This window comes from Henckelia pumila, chromosome 2 (genome assembly GCF_033568475.1).
Source record: "Henckelia pumila isolate YLH828 chromosome 2, ASM3356847v2, whole genome shotgun sequence".
Taxonomy (NCBI): Eukaryota; Viridiplantae; Streptophyta; class Magnoliopsida; order Lamiales; family Gesneriaceae; genus Henckelia; species Henckelia pumila.
Genome location: NC_133121.1, coordinates 82,655,986 through 82,678,335, shown reverse-complemented (window position 1 = coordinate 82,678,335; position 22,350 = coordinate 82,655,986). Strand labels below are relative to the sequence as shown.

The 22,350-nt window shown below is 35.7% G+C and overlaps 1 protein-coding gene across 2 annotated transcripts; it reads left to right on the top strand.

The window, feature by feature from the left end:
- Positions 1–5,058: 5,058 nt before the first annotated feature.
- LOC140881556 (histone deacetylase 15-like) lies at positions 5,059–22,205 on the top strand. 2 transcript variants are annotated; one of them, XM_073286961.1, is made up of 17 exons: positions 5,059–5,327; positions 5,413–5,601; positions 5,708–5,822; positions 6,793–6,869; positions 7,272–7,347; positions 7,514–7,578; positions 8,525–8,580; positions 9,676–9,799; positions 9,925–10,050; positions 10,133–10,183; positions 14,598–14,666; positions 15,457–15,565; positions 17,793–17,872; positions 19,231–19,313; positions 19,494–19,539; positions 19,808–19,979; positions 21,849–22,205. In XM_073286961.1, exons 1-17 carry the CDS (start codon positions 5,127–5,129, stop codon positions 21,974–21,976), a joined length of 1,767 nt encoding a protein of 588 aa, XP_073143062.1. In that variant the 5' UTR covers positions 5,059–5,126; the 3' UTR covers positions 21,977–22,205. The 2 variants fall into 2 exon arrangements, with proteins under 2 accessions (XP_073143062.1, XP_073143061.1); XM_073286960.1 differs by having other exon boundaries at positions 21,846–22,205.
- Positions 22,206–22,350: the final 145 nt, after the last annotated feature.

Below are 22,350 nucleotides of genomic sequence, written 5' to 3'. Positions count from 1 at the left end.
GTGGCGAGCTGCCCATTTGGGTGTTCAAGTTCTGGATGCTTGCTTGGGTTTCCTGTTGGAAAGACAGAGTATTAGTTGCAAGATCCTTAACTATGTTTTCAAGAAACTCACCTGGCACTGGAATCTGTGGACGCTGCTGTTGTGGAGGATACGGTGGCCTATAAGCTTGATTGTGCGGTGGTGCCTGAGGTCCAGGTTGATTAGCCCGAGGGTTCCATATCTCAGATTTGAATGATCCTTCCAACCAGGATTGTACGTGTTGGAATATGGATCATACTTTCGCTGTGGTGGTCCAGAAAATCCGCCAGTAGCATTAACCTGTTTGACTGATTCCTCTTGAAGTTTAGGAAACATATTAGTGGCGTGTCCTATTGCAGTGCAGATACCACATGCCTTTGCAGTTTGTCCATTTCCTACAGCCATCTGACGCACAATAGACGTTGATTCAATTAATTGTTGCTCAAGGGAAGAAACATTTACCTCATTGTTCTTCTTTGGTACATGATAATTCCTGTTGGTGCCAAATTGTTGAGAATTCGCAGTCATATTCTCTATCAGATTCCTCTCTTGTACCGGAGTTTTGTCCACAAAAACTCCACCACTGGCCGCATCTAGCATACTCCTGTCATGAGGTAACAAACCTTCATAGCAAAATTAAATCAATTGATTTTCACTTATCTGATGTTGCGGACAGCTAGCACACAACCTTTTGAACCGCTCCCAGTATTCATGCAGTGATTCCCTTGAGTATTGCTTGATTCTATAGATTTCTTTCCGGATGTTCGTGGCTCTAGAGGCTGGGAAATATTTTTTCAAAAAGATTATTTTCATCTCCGTCCAAGTCGTGATACATCCAGAGGGTAAATAATATAGTCAATCCTTAGCAGCACCTTTAAAGAGAAAGGAAAGGCCTTCAGTTGAATCTGCTTCTCTGTCACTCCATGGGGTTTCATACTTGTGCAAACCACATGAAATTCCATCAAATGTTTATTAGGGTCCTCACTTGCAAGACCATGAAAAGAAGGCAATAAGTAAATCAATCCAGATTTAAGCTCAAAAGTAGCATTATTTTCTAAAGTAGGAAAAGTAATGCATAAAGATTGTTGATTGGGATCAGGAGTGCCCAATTTTCTAAGACTCAGATTAGCATTAGCAACCATTTCTTCTTCTGGAATTTCTGTTCGAGTCTGGTCCTCTTCTTGTTGCCTAAAAAATTCTTTCCTTCGCCTGTGCAAAGTCCTTTCGATCTCTGGGTCGTAGGGGAATTCTTCGTTAGAAGAGTTACCTAAAAGCATGAACAACAGAGAGAACTAGAAACAAAGAAAAGAAAACCAGAGTGAGAAAATAAAAATAAAAATAATAAAAAAAGAACACAAATAAAATAACACCGTTCCCCGACAACGGCGCTTAAATTTGGTAGCGCTAAGTCGCGTCACGCCCAAATTACCCAACTCAATAAGATAACCAAGAATATGTAGTAGTGTGAGCAGGGATCATTTCCATGAGGAAAAAGAAATTTAATGTGTTCTAAAATAAAATAAAGGGGATTTTGAGTTTGAGATTAACTACTAAAATTTAAAAACAATAATTAATGAACTTCTTAACACTATCATGCAAGATTCAATTGTAACTGAAAAATTCACTGAGAAACAAGCCTTGGTATCGGTCGACTACACCCTTGATATTTATTCATTCAATCATCGATTCCTAAAAATAATTAATCCTATCAAATATTCATAATTGAAAATCAAATTCCTGTTTTACCTTAATCTTAGTTAATTAGATACCAGCGTTCTAGATTAACCCTTACCAATAAATTAACCTGGATTCCAGCGATCTAGATTTAAATTTAAGGTAGCATTCAAATGAGTAATACTGATGAACCTAGACAACACAAATACCAGCGATTATATTTAATCTAGTCAAAAGTTGTTCCTAAGATTTAACAAATTCAACAGCAGAAAATATTAAACGTAGTTGATTCGCAAATTAGTTGATTCAAACAATTACAGATTTACATGAATTCTAATTTAGCTATAGTTTGTGTAGCTAAATCCTAAGATGACAAATCCTAAAATCTCACATACAAGCATGAAATAAAACAGATCAACTATTGATACTCAATAAGAATTAAAACATGAAAATTGAATCTCATGAACAAATAACATCAAGGGCTTGTCTTCCTCAACCAAGTTCTAAGACTTAGCCACAACGATTCATGAAAAATTCAAGAAAAATTAAAAGAAAGGAAGAAATCTTGAGAGAAAATTGTAATACAAAACCTAGCCGCCAAGGAAGAACTTCAAAATCTGATAATTAAGTCTGAAAAACGGAATAAAAAGCCTAATAAAAGCTAGAGTCCAAAATAAAAGAGTTTCTAAAATTAACAATTCTTTCCCGACAGCGACGCTCGCTCGATCGGTAAGATGTAACCGATCGAGCGAGCCAAAAAATGTACTCCTACTGTTTTGCAAATTCCGCGAACCGCTCGATCTGTCAAATGTTGCGGATCGATCGAGCCAAAACTCCATAGCCTACTGTCCTTCAAATATAAGGCGGCCGCTTGATCGGTAAGATGTTACCGATCGATCGGTAGAGAATTCCAGCTTCTACTATTCTTCATAATTCTTGGCACCGCTCGATCGGTTGAATGGTGCAGATCGAGCGGTAGAAACTTTTTTCAAAAATCTTCAGCATGTCTCTTGCTCCACAGTTCCATCCATGCATCCGCCAAAACGTACAACCTAACCAACAAACCAGGAAACAAATTATGCAGACAAAAAATATGCAATACGAACAAAACATATAATTAAAATACATAAACAAATGCAAAACAACAACAAAATGACATTAAAATACGCAACAAAAACATAACTATCAGCGATCTTGATTCAGTTCCAGTTTTGTTTTAGTACTTGATTCGATATGGTTGTATAATATTTTGTATACATGTTTTTTCGATTGAGTTGTACTAACTATGTTTTAGTTTTTGTTGTTTATTTGATTCTGTTTTATTAAGTTGATTGCATGATATTAAGAATTGTTTAGTTGGTAATTCAGGACAGATCACTACAATTAAGGGTGTTCATAGTTTGGTTAACCGTCCGAACCGATCCAAAATCAAAAATTTAGTTTGTACCGAAAAACGAACCATAAATTCGGTTCGGTTTTCGGTTTTTAATTTTTTGGATTTTTGATTTTCGGGTCGGTTCGGTTTTTTTGGCTTTGTCAACCAAACTGAAAATCGATTTTGTTTTTAAAATTCATTTGTATATATTTTAAAATTTATTTATTTATTTATTTTTATTAATAATAAATAATAAATAAATAATTAAAATTTTAAAACTAAAAATTCGGTTAAATCGAAATTCGGACCGAAAAACTAAAAGAAATTCGGTTTTTAACCGAATCGAACCGTGAAATCCGGTTCAATTTTCGGTTTCGGATTTCGGGTGAATTTTGGTTAACCAAAATTTCGGTTCGGTTTGGATTAAATGAACACCCCTAACTACACAAAATTAATCCCCAACCCTATTCAAAATCGCATCGTGAACCCAGAGAAATAGTGCAACACCAAACCCATGTAGGTTGTAGACCTCTCACTCCCATCTTTTCGAGACTACGAAATACATACTTATGATACATAAAGAAACCAAGAGAACATATTTTCCCCTCCCCCGAGACAAGATCCAAAAAGCTCGAAATGATCTAAAATCCCCCTCAACATAAGATAACAAAGAAAACGACCACCCACAAGAGGAGCACACTACCAGATCGACCCCACTCTCGCAGAGACAAAGCGAACCGAGAGCCCACTACACTTCAAAAAACCTGCGTAAGACGCCAACTCTCATAGTTGAAACTAGAGAGGCCCGAGAAAACTATTTCATATATGTGTGAGAGGTACATGTAATTAACTTCGATTTCATAGGAATATGGTTTATATATATATATATATATATATATATATATATATATATATATATATATATATATATATAGTTCTTTTATGGTTTCCAACACTATATGCCCACTTTATGTCCATCATGTACAATAGATGTGTTGACTGGTACAATAGATGAGTTGACTTGTACATGGTGGACATGAAGTGTGCATATAGTATTGGGCACCATAAAAGAACTCATATATATATATATATATATATATATATATAATAAAATAAAGTATGACAAAGGTAACTTAAAAAATATTTGAATTGCTTTTAGAAAATATTTTTTGAGCTTTTTTTTATTTTAAAAAACGGTTGACCCCGAAGGGGACCCCATCTCACATGAATCAAAGGTCCATTGACTCATGCGAGGTTAAATCGAGAGATGTGTATGAGCAACAGGGACCTGAGGAAGAGAGCAACATGACCAATCCCCAGAGCATACACCACAATATTTCAGCAGGAAGTATTCTTCACACAAGAATCGAACCCGCAACGCTGAGAAATTTCTTCCCACGTCACCTCAGACCTTACCAACTCCCATATGCCCCTGCGGGCAACTCATTTTTAGATCTACGAGACGGTAGAGTTCAACCTACCTTAAGAGTTTTACCCTAACCATAAATTCAATGCCCCATGATTTGTCACATCAACAATATCTTATTAATTATGCTCATGTGTAAAAATATTGACCATCAAATACATGATTTAGAGCCCGTTTGGGAACAGTAGATAGTTTAGAAAAAACACTTATTTTTTTAAAAAAAAGTGTTTTTCTTAAAAAGTTGTGTTTGGTTACAATAGACGTTTTTTAAAAAAATACTTATTTAAGCCCAAATAAGTGCTTTTTTAAAAGCAAAAAATTTTGGTTTTTTTGCGTTTTGCTTATGTTTTAATTTAAAAAATCATTTTTTTAAATATTTATCCAAACACTAAAACTGCTTCTGCTTTTATTTTAAAAATCTGGACATATTTAATTGCTTTTTAAGCCAATAACTTTTGTATCCAAACGGACTCATACTTAGATAAAACCCATAACCTAGAACCCAACCAGACCTTACCGTTTAAGGGTTTCTTGAAGCAATTCCAAAAACTATTTTGAAATTTCATATGGCTTGGGTGAAAAGTGCAATTTTCAGCCCATACCCCTGCATATACCAATGAATAGTAATTTGTGATGAACACTGGAGCTTCCCCGTTTTCTTCCTCCGCCCCGCCCATCGAGCAAAGACAAATGAATCAGCATTCCAAGGGCGGAAAGGCTGAAGATCGTCTTTCCAATGGCGATTCGGAGTCCAATTCCATGAGGGATCAGCAGCCTGAAGCTGCTACGTTTCCCGCTTCCAATTCCCATTTTAAGCAACATTGGGAGGAGCAAGTACCTTCGTTTGCTTTTCCATTTCCTCTTGAATTTTTGTACAATTTCTTGCATTTTTTTGGGTATAGCGGTTTCGTTCTTGCAGGAAAATGGGCAAGGGAGTAGTGATGTTACTTTAGAAGATATGTATAACAACAGCTACGAGTTTGAAGACGACGAGGACGACGACAGTGATTGGGAGCCATCTTCGCAGGACCAAAATGTTTTAAAAATCACAAAATGGTTTTGCGTCAACTGCACTATGGATAATTTTGGAACAGGCGTGCATTGCGAGGTTGACACTTGTTTGAATTCCATCGTATAATGAATGGAGTCCTTTTGATTTCATCTGTTATTTATTCTTATTTTTAAGGAGCCGAATTTTTGTGTTGTTGATGCAGTTCTGTGATGAACATAGACGATCTGGTATAATTAATTATGGGTTTCTGGCTTCCCCCTTATCTAAAGAAGAAAGTCTAACTGTAAATGAGGCAGACGCCACTGTCAGGCTAAAAGGTGTCGAATTTTTTGAACTATTAGTTTGATCTACTCCTACTTTTTCTTTTCTTTTCTACTTGAAAACTTCCCAGAATGCTGGTATTATGCAAACCTCTTCTTGTTTTTCAAATAAAAGTGAAAAAAGAATGTGACTAGGCTTAGATCTCCGGCGATATATCAAAGAATTATGCTAAAGTATACCTTGTTTATAGATTTTCACGAGACAGCAGATACTTCTTTGTTAATCTCGAGAGTTAACCTTTATATCTTCCTGGTAAGTGTAAGAGATGTGGCTGTGGATTGGATTATAGGAGAAACACAAGCAAATTCTCAAGAATTTATAATTGATCCCTCAGCTAGTTTTGCCAGATTTCAAAGTATTAATGGTTGATCGAGAATCTATTTCAATCCAGAGTAGGAAAAAGATAAATATAAATTCTTTTTACCCTTCAGGATAGCCAAAACATTAGCATGGACACCAAATTAGGACGGATGAATTCACCAAATATTGCCAAAGGATTGTCAAAAAGAATCATGAACAATAATACCTCGTACTGATTAGTCTACCAGGATTATTTCTTCCATCAACATTGATCTTGAAAACATTACTCGAAGGTTTATTCCATTAAACCCTAGAAATTCCCAAGGCAAGTCGTAGGAAAGCCAAGAACCAGGGCAGCATTAGTATATCCATTTCAATGCTTCCAAGATAGTGCCTCAGAAGCCAGAACAGTACGCAAGACTCGCCAAATCTGAAGCTAAATTCTACAAAAGGCGACCTGTATACTACAATGATTTGAGTCATTCCGGACAGTCCTAAGAAACCAAATAATGATGAAATTGAAACTTGTTAAAATGTGGTTCATATACATCTATTATTTAATTGCATGGACACCGTGGTTTGTAACTTTAAACTTCTATTGGGAATACCCTCACTCTCAAATTTTCTTGAAGAAATGATTTATTTCTTTATTTGAACATCATGTAGATCTCCGACTGAAAGGTATCGTGGCAGACAGCCAGACTGCTATAGGATTTGATGAGAGAATGCTGCTTCATGACGAAGTATGGTAGTTTTGGAAAACATTTTACTTTACAAGTGTTTTTCACATAACCACAATCTGTTCTACCTTTATCTAGTAGCAGTTGAAAATCATTGAGTAATTTCCTGTTCCATCCTGTCCTCTTCCGATCTGAATATGTTTATTTGTTTTTGGGTATTTTTTTTATCTATCATTTTGTATCATTCTGCTAATTTTATACTTTTCTATTTCGTATAATATTCTCTGCCATTATCAATTACAAAACTTGTAAGCCCTTGAGAAGTGATACTGGGAATAAGGTGGTATTGGTCTACTTATTTTTAGGTTTCCTCGAGGCTCACAATTTATCTAATAGTTCAGAAATTCCTAGTCATTACTTTTGTTAGAAATCAACATCTTTCTTATGTTCTATTTGTTTGAAAAGGTTGAAATGAAGTCCCGTCCTCATGCTGAGAGACCCGATCGTCTTCGAGCTATTGCTGCCAGCCTTGCTGCTACAGGTTTGCATGGCACATTCTTGCAATAATCACAACCTCTTCTAACCGAAAGATTAATTAGGATGCATATAGTTTCTTGTCGATGTTATGATGCAGTACATTTGTTAATACCTCTTTGGTTATTGGCTGATAAGAAACCGGTGCTTCTTCCCTTCTGGAAACATGATAGGTATATTTCCGGGACGGTGCAGTCCGATTTCAGCTAGAGAAATCACACGTGAAGAACTCCAAATGGTAATATAGTTTCACCAATGCATTTTCAATGAACTTAATTCAGTCTGTATCATCTTCGTCATATAAAGCCCTTTCTCTGAATTTCTGTAGCAAAATCCCTGTCATGTTAATTCTTGTCGATATATTTTACAAAATTGTAAGCTAGTGATGTGGCACCAGAGTGGCCATTTCTCGCATTATGTATTTTAAAGATATGCTGCTGCTGCCGAATAATTTTCAATATTTTCTTGAGGATATGGGTTGTGATCAAGCGAAACTTATAGTATTGGAGCAGTCCCAGAAGATGATTCTGTGTTATGGCGTAATCAAGTTCAATTAAATCATCTCATAACTTTAAAAATGTGTATTCCAAATGTATAGAAGCATCATAAGTTCATAACATATGTATGTATGTATGTACTCAAATATCATTTACTGGACAATAATCTTTGGTACAAATTATTTGAGTACTTTTGAACATCTGAGAATATAAATATGACACAATTGTTCAACTGTCCCACTATGAAAATTCTCTAACTCTTCCCGGGTCCCTCATCCCTGTACAATTAGTCCTTCTATTTCATCTACCAACCACATGAGAGCCCGACCAAAAGTGAGAACTCAAAATAAATAGAGCATTTCAGACTCCACATTTCAATCTGCCCAAAATTTTGTGATGGCAACATGTCAGACTGCTTGAAGCCTTGAATGCTTAGCATTTCCGTTCTCTTTTCCCCACAGACTATTTGTTTCATTCTTTTAAGCTTTCAGATTTACACTTTGGACTGCTTGATAAATTGTGATTTTGGATTGTTGCACCTAAAAATTTGGTGGAATACACACACACAGACACACTGTCCCAGCACTTGTAAATTTCAGGCCATTTGGTTCTCTGATAATTGTAGCAGTTGCTTTGCTTTTCAGAGTATGCATGTATGTAATTATATGATTTATTTGGAGATATTAGGTCCACTCTCTCAAGAATATTGACGCGGTTGAACTTACAAGCCACTTGTACTCTAGGTATTGCAACTTTATATAGATATTCCTGCCTAAGTTTCACTATGTACTTTTTTGCTCTAAATTTGTTTGCATCTCGGGTTATTGTTTAGCATCCATTTCATTAGCTGAATGCAGTGGTGGATTATTAAATTAAGACCTAACAAATGTACAAATCTATTTCTTGTATAGATGCAAATACAAGTGAATTCGCTATTTATTAAAATTAACTGTGATCATTATTAAATTGATGATTGTGAACTTTGCATAAAGAACTCTTCTTGTGAAAGTGAAATGCTAAAGCAAGAATAAAATGAATTAAGTGAAGAAATAATTACTCTGCCATGCCAGCAATTGCATGATTTGAAGAGAATCTGGTGTTACATTAAATTTTATCCTTTATTTTGATGTGTTAATTCAAGTTCTAGGTTTCGTTCTTTCTTTAATTTGACAATTTATTTGGATTTGAATAATGTGTTTTTATTAATTCATTTGTTTATGGATTTTTGATCGAACATTTTAAAACCATTTCGATTTCCAGGAACCAAAATAACTAACTAAACACATGTAGCATGATGTCTGTAAGCTGGCAGTTTAATCATTAGTTCAAAACAGCTAATATGATTGGACATGTGTACCAGTGCCATATCTCAAATTGTCAGTAGGTTAGTATTTAAAGTGGCCAGCAATAAGATCAAATTCGAAGAGTTAATCTTTGGTAATATGTGAAATCATCAATAGATTTAATTTAAGTTGTCATGATTGGAGGAAATAGAACTTGGTGTAATATCCGAAGAGTTAATCTTGAGTAATATGTCTATTTCCTTGTATTGTTTTGATCTTTTAGAATCAATTGATCTTTGTTCTACGAACTGCGAACACACAAAGTGAAAGCCTGATTGTGATATATCTAGCACAACTTGTATAAATAGTCAAATATCTCGTGTACAGTTAGAGCTTGATAATGCAGTATATATTTGTGAGCTGGACCAAGGTTGCTACGTCTGACATGATCTGTTTTATTGCATCATAAGTTTGTACAAAAGATGTCTAGGTGTGTGTCCAGTATGTTAAAGTCTGTTCATATCAAAATAAACATTTTATATCCCTTATTTTCAGCTATTTCACACCCGATACATATGCAAATCAGTATTCAGCATGTGCAGCCAGGCTTGCTGCTGGGTTATGTTTTGATCTTGCGACATCCATATTTTCCGGAAGTGCTAAAAATGGTTTTGCTCTGGTAAGAGAACATTGTGAAGTTTTTAAATGTCTTGCTTCGAAAATTTTAAGTATAAAGAAAATTTTAACTAGTTCGACAGAAAAGTATTTGCATGCATATATCCTCATCCATCTCCAATGAGTCAGGTCCGTCCTCCTGGCCATCACGCATGTGTAAAACAGGCCATGGGTTTTTGCCTGCATAATAATGCGGCTATTGCTGCATCAGCAGCTCAGAGAGCTGGAGCAAAGAAGGTCTTGATCATTGACTGGGTAATTGGACTAATCTTAACCTATGAAATATTCTTTTTTATGGATCATTTTCTTAATATTTATGGCTTTGCGAACCCTGCAGGATGTTCATCATGGCAACGGAACCCAAGAAATATTTGAGAACAACAAATCGGTATGCTATGTGTCAATGTCAAACCTTTAACTTTGATTTACTTAACCCATTATAAATCCATTTGAATTAAATCTAACAAACTAGTGTAAGTGGTGAAGTAAAAATTCATGTTTGGTGCCCTAAATTTTTTGTACGATTATATCATGTCAGTTCTCATTGTTTGCGGGGAGGAGTATAGAGCCACTAAAAATGATGCTATTGTATTTATGGAAAACATAATCATTACTAGTTTACTCAACATTACAAAGAATAAAAGAGTTCAAATCGAACAAATGGAATTGACGCCGATGAGTAATTCTAACTTGTTTAACTTTATCATGAGGGGGAAAGTGACCGAGACCCCGTGGATTCACTTTGGCAGTTTGCCAGGAATGTTGGGACATTGTAAAGGGGGAGTTGAGGAAGGTTTTCGATGAATTCTTCGAGGGGGTATCACCAATGGCATTACAAGTGAAACATATTTATGTTCTATGTAGCATGGACACTCCAAAATTTTTTTTTGAAGTGTCGGAGTTGGACACGGACACGACACGTATATACGCGTGTAAGAAACGGCAAAACCCGTGTCATTGACTTTTTTAATATTTGACTAGTTGGATACGACTAGGATATGGATAGGACACGGCTGGGACACGTTTCCGGATACGTTTGTGTTCAATTGCAAAAAATTAAAAGTTTCAAGGGTTAAATTGAAAAACAATAAACTTCTGGAGACTAATTAATAAATAAATTAAAATGAATTGGGCCTAAAAAAGCCCTAAATTAGTCATCGTTCTTCGGTCTTTCTCGTTCCCGTTTCTTTCCTGCTCTCGTTCTTTCATCATCGATCATCACAACACCACTCATTCTTTCTTGCTCTCGTTATTTATATGTGTAATATTTTTATATTTTTTTAATAATCACCGTATCCCTATGTCGCATGGATACGGGTACGGGTATCGGATCAGATACGATACGGGTACGGCAATACGGGAAATTTTGAAATTATAGGACACGATACGGCTAGGATACGGCTATGATTAAAAAATATTATATATATCTATATAAATTCAGTATTAAGGCCGATCAAGAACTTGAAACTGGAGAGTAGAGGGCTGCGTCCGGCGGTGGCGAGCGGCGAGCGGCGAGCGGAAAGCTTCAAGCAGTGGGTTGGTGATGATAGACGACGAGAAGCAGAAAGTGGGAAAGAGGAACGATCGAAGAAAAAATAGAAGATTTAGGGCTTTTTTAAGCCCAATTGATATTAATATATTTATTAAAAAAAGTCCTCATATATTTCTCACTTTTCAATTGCACCCTTAAAATTTTCAATTTTTTGCGATTTGAGCCAAACTTACCCAGAAAACGTAACCAAGCTGTACCCAAGCCGTCCCCACCTGGTCAAACTTGAAAAAAGTCAACGACACGGGTTTTGCCGTATCCGACACGCGTATCCGCATGTCGTACCCGTACCCGATACTCCAAATATTTTTTTTTCAAAGTACCCATGCTACATAGCCGTATCCTAGCCGTATCGGGTCTTGTATTTTCAAAATTTTCCGTATCGCCCTATCTGTGTCGTATCCGATACGATACCCGTATCCGTATACATGCAACATACTTTATGTTTGATACCGAAAAATCAAGAAGATGTTTAAGTTAAAGACTTTCGCTCTATCAACCTGGTCACTAGTTTTGATAAAATCGTCGCAAAAGTTCTGGCATCGAGACTAAAGAAGGTATCGCCTAGAACTATAGCAAGTTCTCAGAGTGTTTTCGTCGAAGGCAGGAAAATTCTTGATTGTTGTCTTATAGCAAATGAGTTAGTGGAGGAATTTAGGATTAAGAAGAGGAGTGGTTGAGTGTTTAAGGTGGATTTTGAGAAGGCTTACGACAATGTTGATTGGAGTTTCTTTGATTTTGTGTTAAGGAAGAAAGGTTTTGGGGATAGGTGGATGAGATGGATTAGAGAGTGTCTTTCCAATGTGTTTTTTTCGATTATCATCAATGGTAGGCCGAGGGGTAAATTCAAGGGGGAAAAAAGACTTAGACAGGGAGATCAACTCTCCCCTTTTTTGTTCAATTTGGTTGTGGGTGTGATTGGAAGAATGATCGATAAGGCGAAGGCGTTGGAGCTAATTCAAGGTTGGGTAGTAGGTAGAGATAGGGTTGAAATTTCGCACATTCAGTTCGCATATGATTCACTGTTCTTTGTAAAAAATGATAATCACTTAAATTTTCTGGTGGAGATCCTGCATTCTTTTTGTGAGATGTCAGGATTAAAGACCAATTTGAGTAAAAAACGCTTTGTTGGGGGTCAATCAAGAGGTAGAGGAAGTGGAAGAATTAGCAAAGGATATTGGTTGTGCGATAGGGACTTGGCCCATTACATATTTGGGGGCTCGTTCCTTTAGGCGGGAATCCTTAAAAAGCTTCTTTTTGGGAGCCAGTTATGGTGAAGCTGTCTAAGAAGCTAGCGAGTTGAAAGAAAGCGTTTCTATCAAAAGGAGGTAGACTTACTCTTATTTCAGCAGTGTTGAATGCTCTACCATTGTATTTTTTTTATCATTATTCAGGATCCCTCAGGGGATAGCGGAAGACATGGAGAAATTTATGATTCTTGTGGGATGGTTCTGATAGGGAGAAGCATTGCCACTTTATCACGTGGGATCAGGTTTGCAAACCAAAGGAGAAAGGGGGTTTGAGAATTGGTGGTGGAGATTCTGCAGCGTGAGAGTTTTTGTGGAAGAAGATTGTGAATTGTGATTAGCAAATATGGTTTACAAGATAATGAGTGGGATGCGGGCTTGGCCAGGAATGTCGCGTTTAGCAGTCCTTGGAAATTTATTTCGAAGATATACTCGGCTTTTCTCCGGTCAGTGAAGGTGGTGGTATGAGGTGGAAATAAAATCAGATTTTGGGAGGAGAAGTGGTGGGGGATTCTTCTTTTCAGGAACTTTATCCATCTTTATTCCAGATTTCCTTGGTTCATAATCAGCCGATCTCTTCCTTTTTCCAGACAGACTCGTTTCACAACTCTCAAAATCGTTCTTGGAATTTGTACTTCCGTCGGGATTTTGAGAGATAATGAGGTGTTAGAGTTGAGTGCGCTGTTGGAGTCTTTAGACAGAGTTAGTTTTATTGAGGGAGCTGATGATATTAGGAATTGTATTCTTCAGGGCTCTTCTCGGTAAAATCTTTTTTTCTATCCTTATTTCCAGAAAGTAGTTCTCCGTATTTTTCTCTTTATCCTTTTATTTGGAAAGCGCCAATCCCGTTTAAGGTTCAAGTATTCTCGTGGACTGTTGTGCTTGGAAAACTACCGATTTGCGAGATGATGCAAAAGAGATTTTCTGCTTCTTCACTGTGCCCGAGTTGGTTTGTGTGTTGTCTAGGCAAGAGGTAGAAGCTTGGGATCATTTGCTCATTCGTTGCCATTTTACGATTGCTCTCTCATTCAAAGCTTTGGAGGAGTTGCGTTTGGAATATTGGTATGGGTATTCCCTAGATCAGTTCGGAATTTATTTGAAGCAAATCTTTGATGTTGTTTGGGCAGTAGAGGTAGAATTTTTGGAACGTGCTAGTTCATACTTCATTGTATAGGTTGGATGGTTTGGTTGGAGAGTAACAAGAGAATTTTTTATAATGGGGAAGAATCGGTTGGCGATTGCTGGGACAAGATCAGATTTACAGTTCCGTTTTGCGGTTTTGGCTTCGAAGACTACGGAGTTCATGGACTTTTCAGCTACTAATTTGTATAGGGATTGAAGTCTTATATTGTGCTAGTTTGACTCCGGCTTTTATCTCTTTTTTGTGTGGACCTCTGGTCCACGTTTTGTATTTATAACCTTTTACATCTTTATGAATATATTTCGTTTCCTATCCAAAAAAAAAAACTTTATCATGTGTGGATCTCTAGCCCATTTTTTTAATTTAAATTCTTCTTCTTTTTTAATATAATATCTATTATCTTTTCCGACAAAAAAATTCTAACCAGTTATCGCGACTTGATTCCACTTCTAGATATAGTGCCTGTCCAGTTCACTAGAACCACATTTACTTTGTTTTTCACCCAATTAAACATTTATATAAACTGCCGCTTGTTTGCGGTTGCTTGGCCTCCACGTCAAGTGTATGTCCTACTTTGCTGCAACTATACATATGCTCAAGGTGACCGACTAAAGAAACCGCGAGAATCTTTGAATTATGTTCAAATTATGTGTTCTGTTGATATCTCAATGAAACATCAATCTGTATCTTGATGCTATGTTATGATATATCTATAAAGTGTTGATTTACTCGAAAAAGAATTTATATTAAGACACTCTCATGTGAGCATTTTCATTTACATTTTGTTACAAGTTTTGTTTTCTATTTTGAAATACATTTTCCCCACAGAAACTTTGGATGCATGATGATTTTATCAATTCTTTAGGTTTTGTATGTATCCTTGCATAGACACGAGGGTGGAAAGTTTTATCCTGGTACTGGAGCTGCAGATGAGGTAGTGGCACTACCCATTACTTATTGACCCCTGGAGGCTACCATTTTTATGTACTGACACAATTGTTTTTGACTTTTTCTTCACATATGGCCTGGTGCCCTTGGTATCAAGTCATTTGCTTAAAATATTTTGAGGCCCGCATCTATTTCATTGCTCTGATTGAGCTTTATTGAGCTCAGAACTTACAAGACAGCAGCATAAGACAGCCGCAAACTTTGCGCTGAAATCCTGTTTTGATTCAAATTTTTTATTTAGTGATAGGAGGTTTTGTGTTTTTTTATTTTTTAATTGTCCCAGTGACTGGCTTTTCCCTGATAGCGAATAACAGAAAAAGCTATCGAATAATATTTTATTGCTTCAAATTTTGTTTGTGGAAACAACGATAATTGCTTTCAACTTAATAATGCCATCAACTCGAATCCTGTTTCTTGGCATGGGAAAAATGCTTACTGTCCCTGAATTTAGAAATGCATTTAATTGATATAGTAAGCAATAGTAGTTCCACTTATTTTACTTTGATTTATGTTCTTTAACTACCTTATCTAGGCAGAGTTCGAACTCTTTTTATGTAGCCCAGTACAATGTTTTTGAAACTCATAAAAAGTAACAAATGATATTCGATCTTTATTTGGTAAAAAGTAACGGAATGAAGTTGTCAATGTTTGTTTGCATATTAACCTACTCGAGCAGACTCATGATTTTTCATTTCTCATTTGTATATATTTTCAAAATTTATGACTCTATTTAATGAATCAATGAGAAATTGACCCATTCGTTATCACTATTTCAGGTTGGTACAATGGACGCGGAAGGATACTGTGTAAATATTCCATGGAGTTGTGGAGGAGTTGGTGATAATGACTACATCTTTGCATTTCAGCAAGTAGTGATGCCTATAGGTTATGTCATTTTACTCTTTTTCTATAGTGTATCTGAACTTGGTCATGTTTTGTGTATCTTATCAAGTAGTTTACTCCCAGGATCATGTTGAATATTGAACTTTTTGGGATTTTTTTTAGTTTCATTCACGGTCAGATACAAAAAGAATTTGCTCAAGTCTTGTTATTTTATGTGATGAAGGGTGTAGCTCTATTTAATTCATATAAAGTATTGCCCTTATTTTTTAAATATTCAACACGGCTGTATTTAAACAAGATTACATGCAATGTATCTTAACTTGAAAGTCAATATCATGGTTCCAAACTTCATTTTTGTGAGTAAACTTTGTACCTTTTCTTTCTCATTAGAACTAAAATTCCCAAAACTGTTGCGAGTCTTTTGACCATTTTCTGTTTGCGACATCACCCTAGTAATTTACTCAACATTTCACTTGTAAAGTTATCTTCTCTCTTTGGTGTTTTGTGAAGATTGTAATGCATTGAAATTGTTCATCACTTCACTTCGGTACATTGAGTTTGAGCATGATTAAGCTGAATAAAGAGTATCGCTGAATTTTAAATAGAATATATCTATCCAAGAGAAAACACGATACAACATGGAATTCGGGTAGCTAGGCCATAGTGGGCTTATTTCCATGAAATAATACTTAAAGAGCCAAAACTTTTATTTATCTCTCTTAGTCTACATTACAATTTATCACCCCTTTATATTGGTAAAATATATCATAATCGAATATTCGATTTCTGATAATTCTCAAGTTGAACGTGGAAATCTGATTGAAGGTTCACCTTGAAGCACAAAAAATTCTCAAGAAAATTTTGCACGTTAGTACATTCTAAAATAAGACAGACATAACAAACAGGCAAGGGTGATCCTCGGTTGAGCAGCAAAGCGAGATCTGCATACTTATGCTTACAAAAGGATAAATCAAATAGGTAGTTGAAAAAATCACAAGCGGTTTCAAACTCCAACCAAATACTTGGGCAGCCATAAGGGTAACTTTTATGCCTTGTATGGTTACATGAATTATAACCTGAAGCTTTTTGTTGCTATCGTGCACATTAATAGTGAGTTGAAGTAGATTTTTAGACAATACATGTGGTGAAACACCCTGGATCAAACTTCATAGCTTTGATACCATGTTTCCAAATAGAATAAACATATTGAAGGGATGATGCTATACAACACACAATTTACATGGTCGGTCGTAGACACTTGTCTGCACGACAAAATGCTAAAGGTTTAAAATTGTTATTATTTGCATTTAGTTTAGATTGCAAAAATTCTCTCTTAATGTAGGTAAAAATATCCAATGATAAATATGGTACAAAATCTTTTCTACGGCTAAATTATATTTCATAATGTAACCAGAATCAAATTTGATTCCAGATCATGGCCATTCTTGATACTAAGATCGGTACACATGCAATACATGTTCGTAACACGTTATATATTGAAAGAAATTTTATTTAAAAAGCTTTAAACCATTTGTATCGGAAGTTAATACTTTGTTTCAAAGAACCATTTGCTGAGAAAATAAGAAAGATGGAAACAATAGAGGTTGAAACTATTAAACGTAGTTATTTTGACTCTGGACTCAAAATTATTTTTTCGGTCTTGATTATCCCCACTTGCAAAAAGACACGGGTAATTTTTGGAACTGCACCAGTAAAACATACCAAACTAGTTGTTATCAATCCCTCTTCTGTACAGTATAGTAATTAATAATATAGTGTAGACATGATTCAGCTATATTCTACTTTTTACAATGCCATAGAATGTTGTAGTTGGTGATATAGAATATTAAAATCTATTTTGGATTTTTTAGGTACCTGCTTTTTGCATGCATTCTTCCAGATAAAACCAGATTCCAAAATGTACTGTGGAAGTTTGCTGAAGTTGTATTCCAACCTTATATTTTATTTTATTACTGTTCTTCCCAAATATATTTACCTTGGGTAAAGAAAGATAATAAATTCGCTGGAGCAATTGCTTTTGGGCTGAGGATGTTTTTTGTATTAATGCGATCTCACTAGCTACAGCTAGTTCTTGCCACAACTTTCACAATTCCGGTTTTTCTGCTTGTTATCTTTTAATTTCATTACCTAATTTAAATAGGAGAAACTTTACTGTTTGCTTTTACATGATGCCTTGTGAATAATACTTTAGTGATCCTGATAATTAATTTGCTCCTGCTGATGTTGTTTGGGTTTTGATGGTATGCAGCTTCTGAGTTTGACCCAGATTTTACAATAATTTCTGCTGGATTTGATGCTGCACGTGGAGATCCTCTTGGCTGCTGTGATGTAAGAAATTGTTTATTTCAGGAAAGTTTTTAATATCACTAGGAAGATCCATGTTGGGCACGTGTGAGCTGCATTTTATGAATGACTTGAGGTTTTTAGTTTTGTTTTTCTGCAACAAATGAAATCACATGTAGCAGTTAATGCATAATTTTATGACCATCTGTAAATCTAATTGATATAACAACTAAGAAAATTGCAGTTTTAACTGAAATATTGGGTTATGAAATGAAATGATTTCAATCCATACTTTGTTAAGTTGAAAAATCACAAATTCTTAAGCTTTAAATTTGTGTATCTTTTGATGTGTCTATTAATGCTGAAAAGATTCCTTTTGTGCTCTAATTGTCTAGTAACATTATCAAAATATGCTCTATTGCATGTGTGATGCACAGCACAGTAAAATCAAATCAATTATGTTCATATAACAATATGACTGTTGCAACAATTGCAGTGATGCTTTTAGTACAGCATTTTAGAGTTCTACGTGTTCCTTTATTTTCATGGTTATCTTTCACTGCCAAAAGATTCCTTTATTTGCTTGGTTATTTTTTACTGCCAAAGCTCATCTCCGGCATATTACCCTTAAAATATATCATACCACCCTCTTTTCAGAGAAATATATCATCTAATAGTTTAATATTTACTATGGGTGTCGAAGCAACTACTTTTGGTAAGCAAAGTGGCGTCTTTTAGTCCGACCAGAAACATTTAGAAGCAAAATGTCCCATTTTATATTTTGTATGTATGCACCGTTGATATGTAATGATATTTACTATAATTCAAACTGAGGTGAAGCTGCTACTAGGTTCTCTATATTGCCAATTTAGATGAGTGAGCATTCATTTATAGGAAAAAAAACAATGTTTTTTTTAGCCAATTTGGGGTAAAGTGTAGGTTCAATGGCAATTTATTTGGGGGCTTAGAAGCAGATTGTCTTGGTTGATACTGAACATGTATGCCTACAAATTTGACATTAAATAGTTTCTGGATGTTTCATCAATTCGTGTGATAAAGAGATTTATGTGTCCCTTTGAGCTAGGTATCATAGAGAAGTATCAATTACTTGTGGATCCTGCTTACTTTATTTATCAGTAGTCAATTTCCTAGTTCAGAGTGAGGTAAGTATATCTCATCTTAACAATGAATTAAAAAGGCCAAGGAAATATAACTGACCTTTTCCCTTTCTTTTGTGAAGGACTAATCATTCCCTGAAAATATCCTGTCCCTCGTATGCTTTCTAGTTGTTTGCATCACAGCGTCTTACTATAAGCTTCAAAATCAACGTTTATTTCTCATATTGACTCCCATTTCTCCTGTTTTGTTATTTCCATTGTGTTTATATTGTTTTACTTTCTTAGGTCACCCCTACTGGCTATGCACAGATGACACAGATGTGCAGTGCCCTATCTGGTGGAAAGTTACTGGTCATCCTTGAGGGCGGGTTGGTTACTTATTCATGCTACCTCATCTCACCAATTAAATGGCATTTAAGTGTTCATCTGCTTATTTAGTGACATTTCTTCTTAACTTTGTTGTTTTTGTTTTACATTTTGCTCGATATTTTATCGCTTCTTCATGAGTTTTTTTTTTCTCCTTCTTAATATGTTATTGTATTTTACAGGTACAATCTTCGCTCCATTTCATCATCTGCTACCGCAGTTGTTAAGGTAACATTAATATGCCAATAAACTCTTATCCCATGTGAGGTTAATTCCATTTAATTGATCAGTGGCCCATTTGCTTCCTCATTCTGTTCATTTCTGAGAAATGTGTCTGTCAGTTGTGGGAGCCTGTTATGAATAATCTTTCTATACCATCTGTGATGTGTGTTCTCTTTCTTTCTAAGTAATGTTGGTGGGGATTCTTCTGTTTTTTCCTAATTTATGTGATTCGTGGCAGCTTACATAATCATGTTTGGGTATTCCTCATTTGTAGGTCTTACTTGGTGATAGTCCTGAACATAATGTAGATCAAGTTATACCCACCAAGGCTGGATTGCGAACCGTTCTTGAAGTCTTACAAATTCAGATGAAGTATTGGCCTTCGCTTGAGCCCAAATTTTTGAAGTTGCAATCAGAATGGGGATGTTCTGCTCTCCTGGATAGAAGTTAGTATATAAACTTTTCATGACCCTTTTAATGTCCCTGGAATGTGAATCTCACTTTTGTGGTGAATTTCTCCTTGCTTCATTTCCATTCTTAACCTGTCGAATGAAGGATAATAATTTATATCCCATTGCTGTCAACTATACCTCCTTGATTGAAAAGGATTCAATTAAAATTAGTTGGAGCGTTACAAATGCTAGATATGAGGTCTACATAGAAAAGATATGGCAATACAATATCGATACTTGGTAAGCTTGGATGATGCACCCTTAAATCATTTAGTGAATCATCTCAACTTGAAACCCAATGAGGAGTACGAAAAAGCTTGGTTTCGCTATCAACTATAGTATGAATGAAGTTCAGGAACGAGCTAAAAGTTTGATCACGATAGAAAACCAACATTTATCCTACATATGAGCAGTGTCCTCTGTCCGTATTGAATTTTTAAGACTAGGGACATCACATATTGAACCTTTTGATCTTCAGTACACAGGTGATTTCGTTTGATTTTCCCATAAAAAAGTGATTCCGTTTGATTTGAAGCTTGAATATACCCATATTGAGAGAGGCGAATATATCGATTAAACAAGGATACAAACGTCTGAGCGGGATACTTCTTTTGCTTGAAAAGTTTGCATCGAGGCAAGTGTTTGGAAGAATTTAGTTCATCTCCTGTAAAAGAGAGACACATAACCCTCTAAAACTAGGACCTACTGACAAACCCTTAAGATACAAAGCATATATGCAGTCTATAAAAAGTCAAAACATAGTGACCCAAGCCTCACCAACTCAGACAGACATCACACACCAACTTCCTCTGTCCCTCCCCCACCTGAGCATGGTTACCTGGAAGATGGTCTTACTATGGATGAGTTAACCTAGCATGTGTACAACTGGATTAAATGCTTAAATATGAGTCTTGACTATGCTTGAAGAGTCAGCCCTGATCACACGCCAATATGAGCATATGATAGCATAAACACATCCAATTGCAGTATTGCACCATATAGAATCAAGTCAGACAAATACAAATTAAGCGGGGTGCCAGGAGTGCACGCACATTTATCTGATTGAATGGTGTCAAATTGATCAAATCAAGTAGAAGGGACTTAGCCTCAAAGCATGGGCAAACTTACCAATGTGGACATCTGTTTTGGCTAGATTACCAGTAAATCTTGCTTTTTTTCGTTATCACTATTGTGTCCCATTTTTCTTATTTTAGTTGACAACTTCAACCATGAGCTGTCAAGAATCTTCAATATTGTTCCTAAAATTTGTCCTTAGTTTTATCGGTTTATTCACAAGATAATCGATTAGATGATTCCACATAATATGACACTTGTCTAGTCTGAACATTTGATAATTCACTCCCATTGTTACCATCACATGGGGTATTAACTGTGAACTAAGTTACTGTCCATCCAATCCCCTGGAACAATGCAAATGTTCTTCCAAAAAGATCACTACACAAAACATCGGCTGTTTTGCGAAGAGAGAGAGATGCATTTTTTCTTAATATTATTCTTGGTTCTGTAATTCATTTTTCAGAGAAAAAGTGAACATGAAAACTGCACCTCTTTTAGCTTTCAATACATCAAGAACTACTCAATCTGGATGTTGTATGCAAAATTTATGTTCAATATCCTTATTTTAATTTTAATAGAGTGTCTGATCCTGGTTGATCTTAATTTGGTGGACTATTATTGATCTTAATTTGGTGGACCGATTCATGAAATGTTATTTAGATGGGGTTTTGCTGAGTGAAAAGATGGGGTGGGGTTAGAATCGGTTCTTACTTCATATCATATCTATTCTGTATATGCAATTTTGCATTAAGTTGCGAGTATAAATATGGAAGTGACATGCAGCAGAACTGTTATCGAAGAGAAAGAGAAGATGCTCGATGGGCCCGACGTGGTGGAAATGGGGACGCAGAAGGTGGCTATATCGAGTCTGGTGCAAGAATTTATCTCTCGACCATTTTAAAGGCTACAACTAACAGTCCTTTTTCTGTTACTAACTTATTTGATGCACTACATAGGTTTTATGGAAAGATTTTTCTGTGCACTTCAGACTGTGTTGTTATTCATGTAACCTTTTTGGTAACTCTGTTAGTTCTTGTTACCGGCTTTAATCAGAATCAGGTCCTATTATTATCCGAGTTGCGACTGCCTAACTAAGTGAATTTTTGAATTGATATCAGAAATTGATGGCTAGTATCAGAGTATAAATTGATCCATGTGTTTAACTGATTTAGATGTTGAATTAAATCATTCTGGTACTGTGGGATTTCTGGTTTCATGCTTACTGACAATCTTGCATTAAAATGCTCTAAAACTTGATCTATGAAGAATGCATTTTGCATAAAAATAT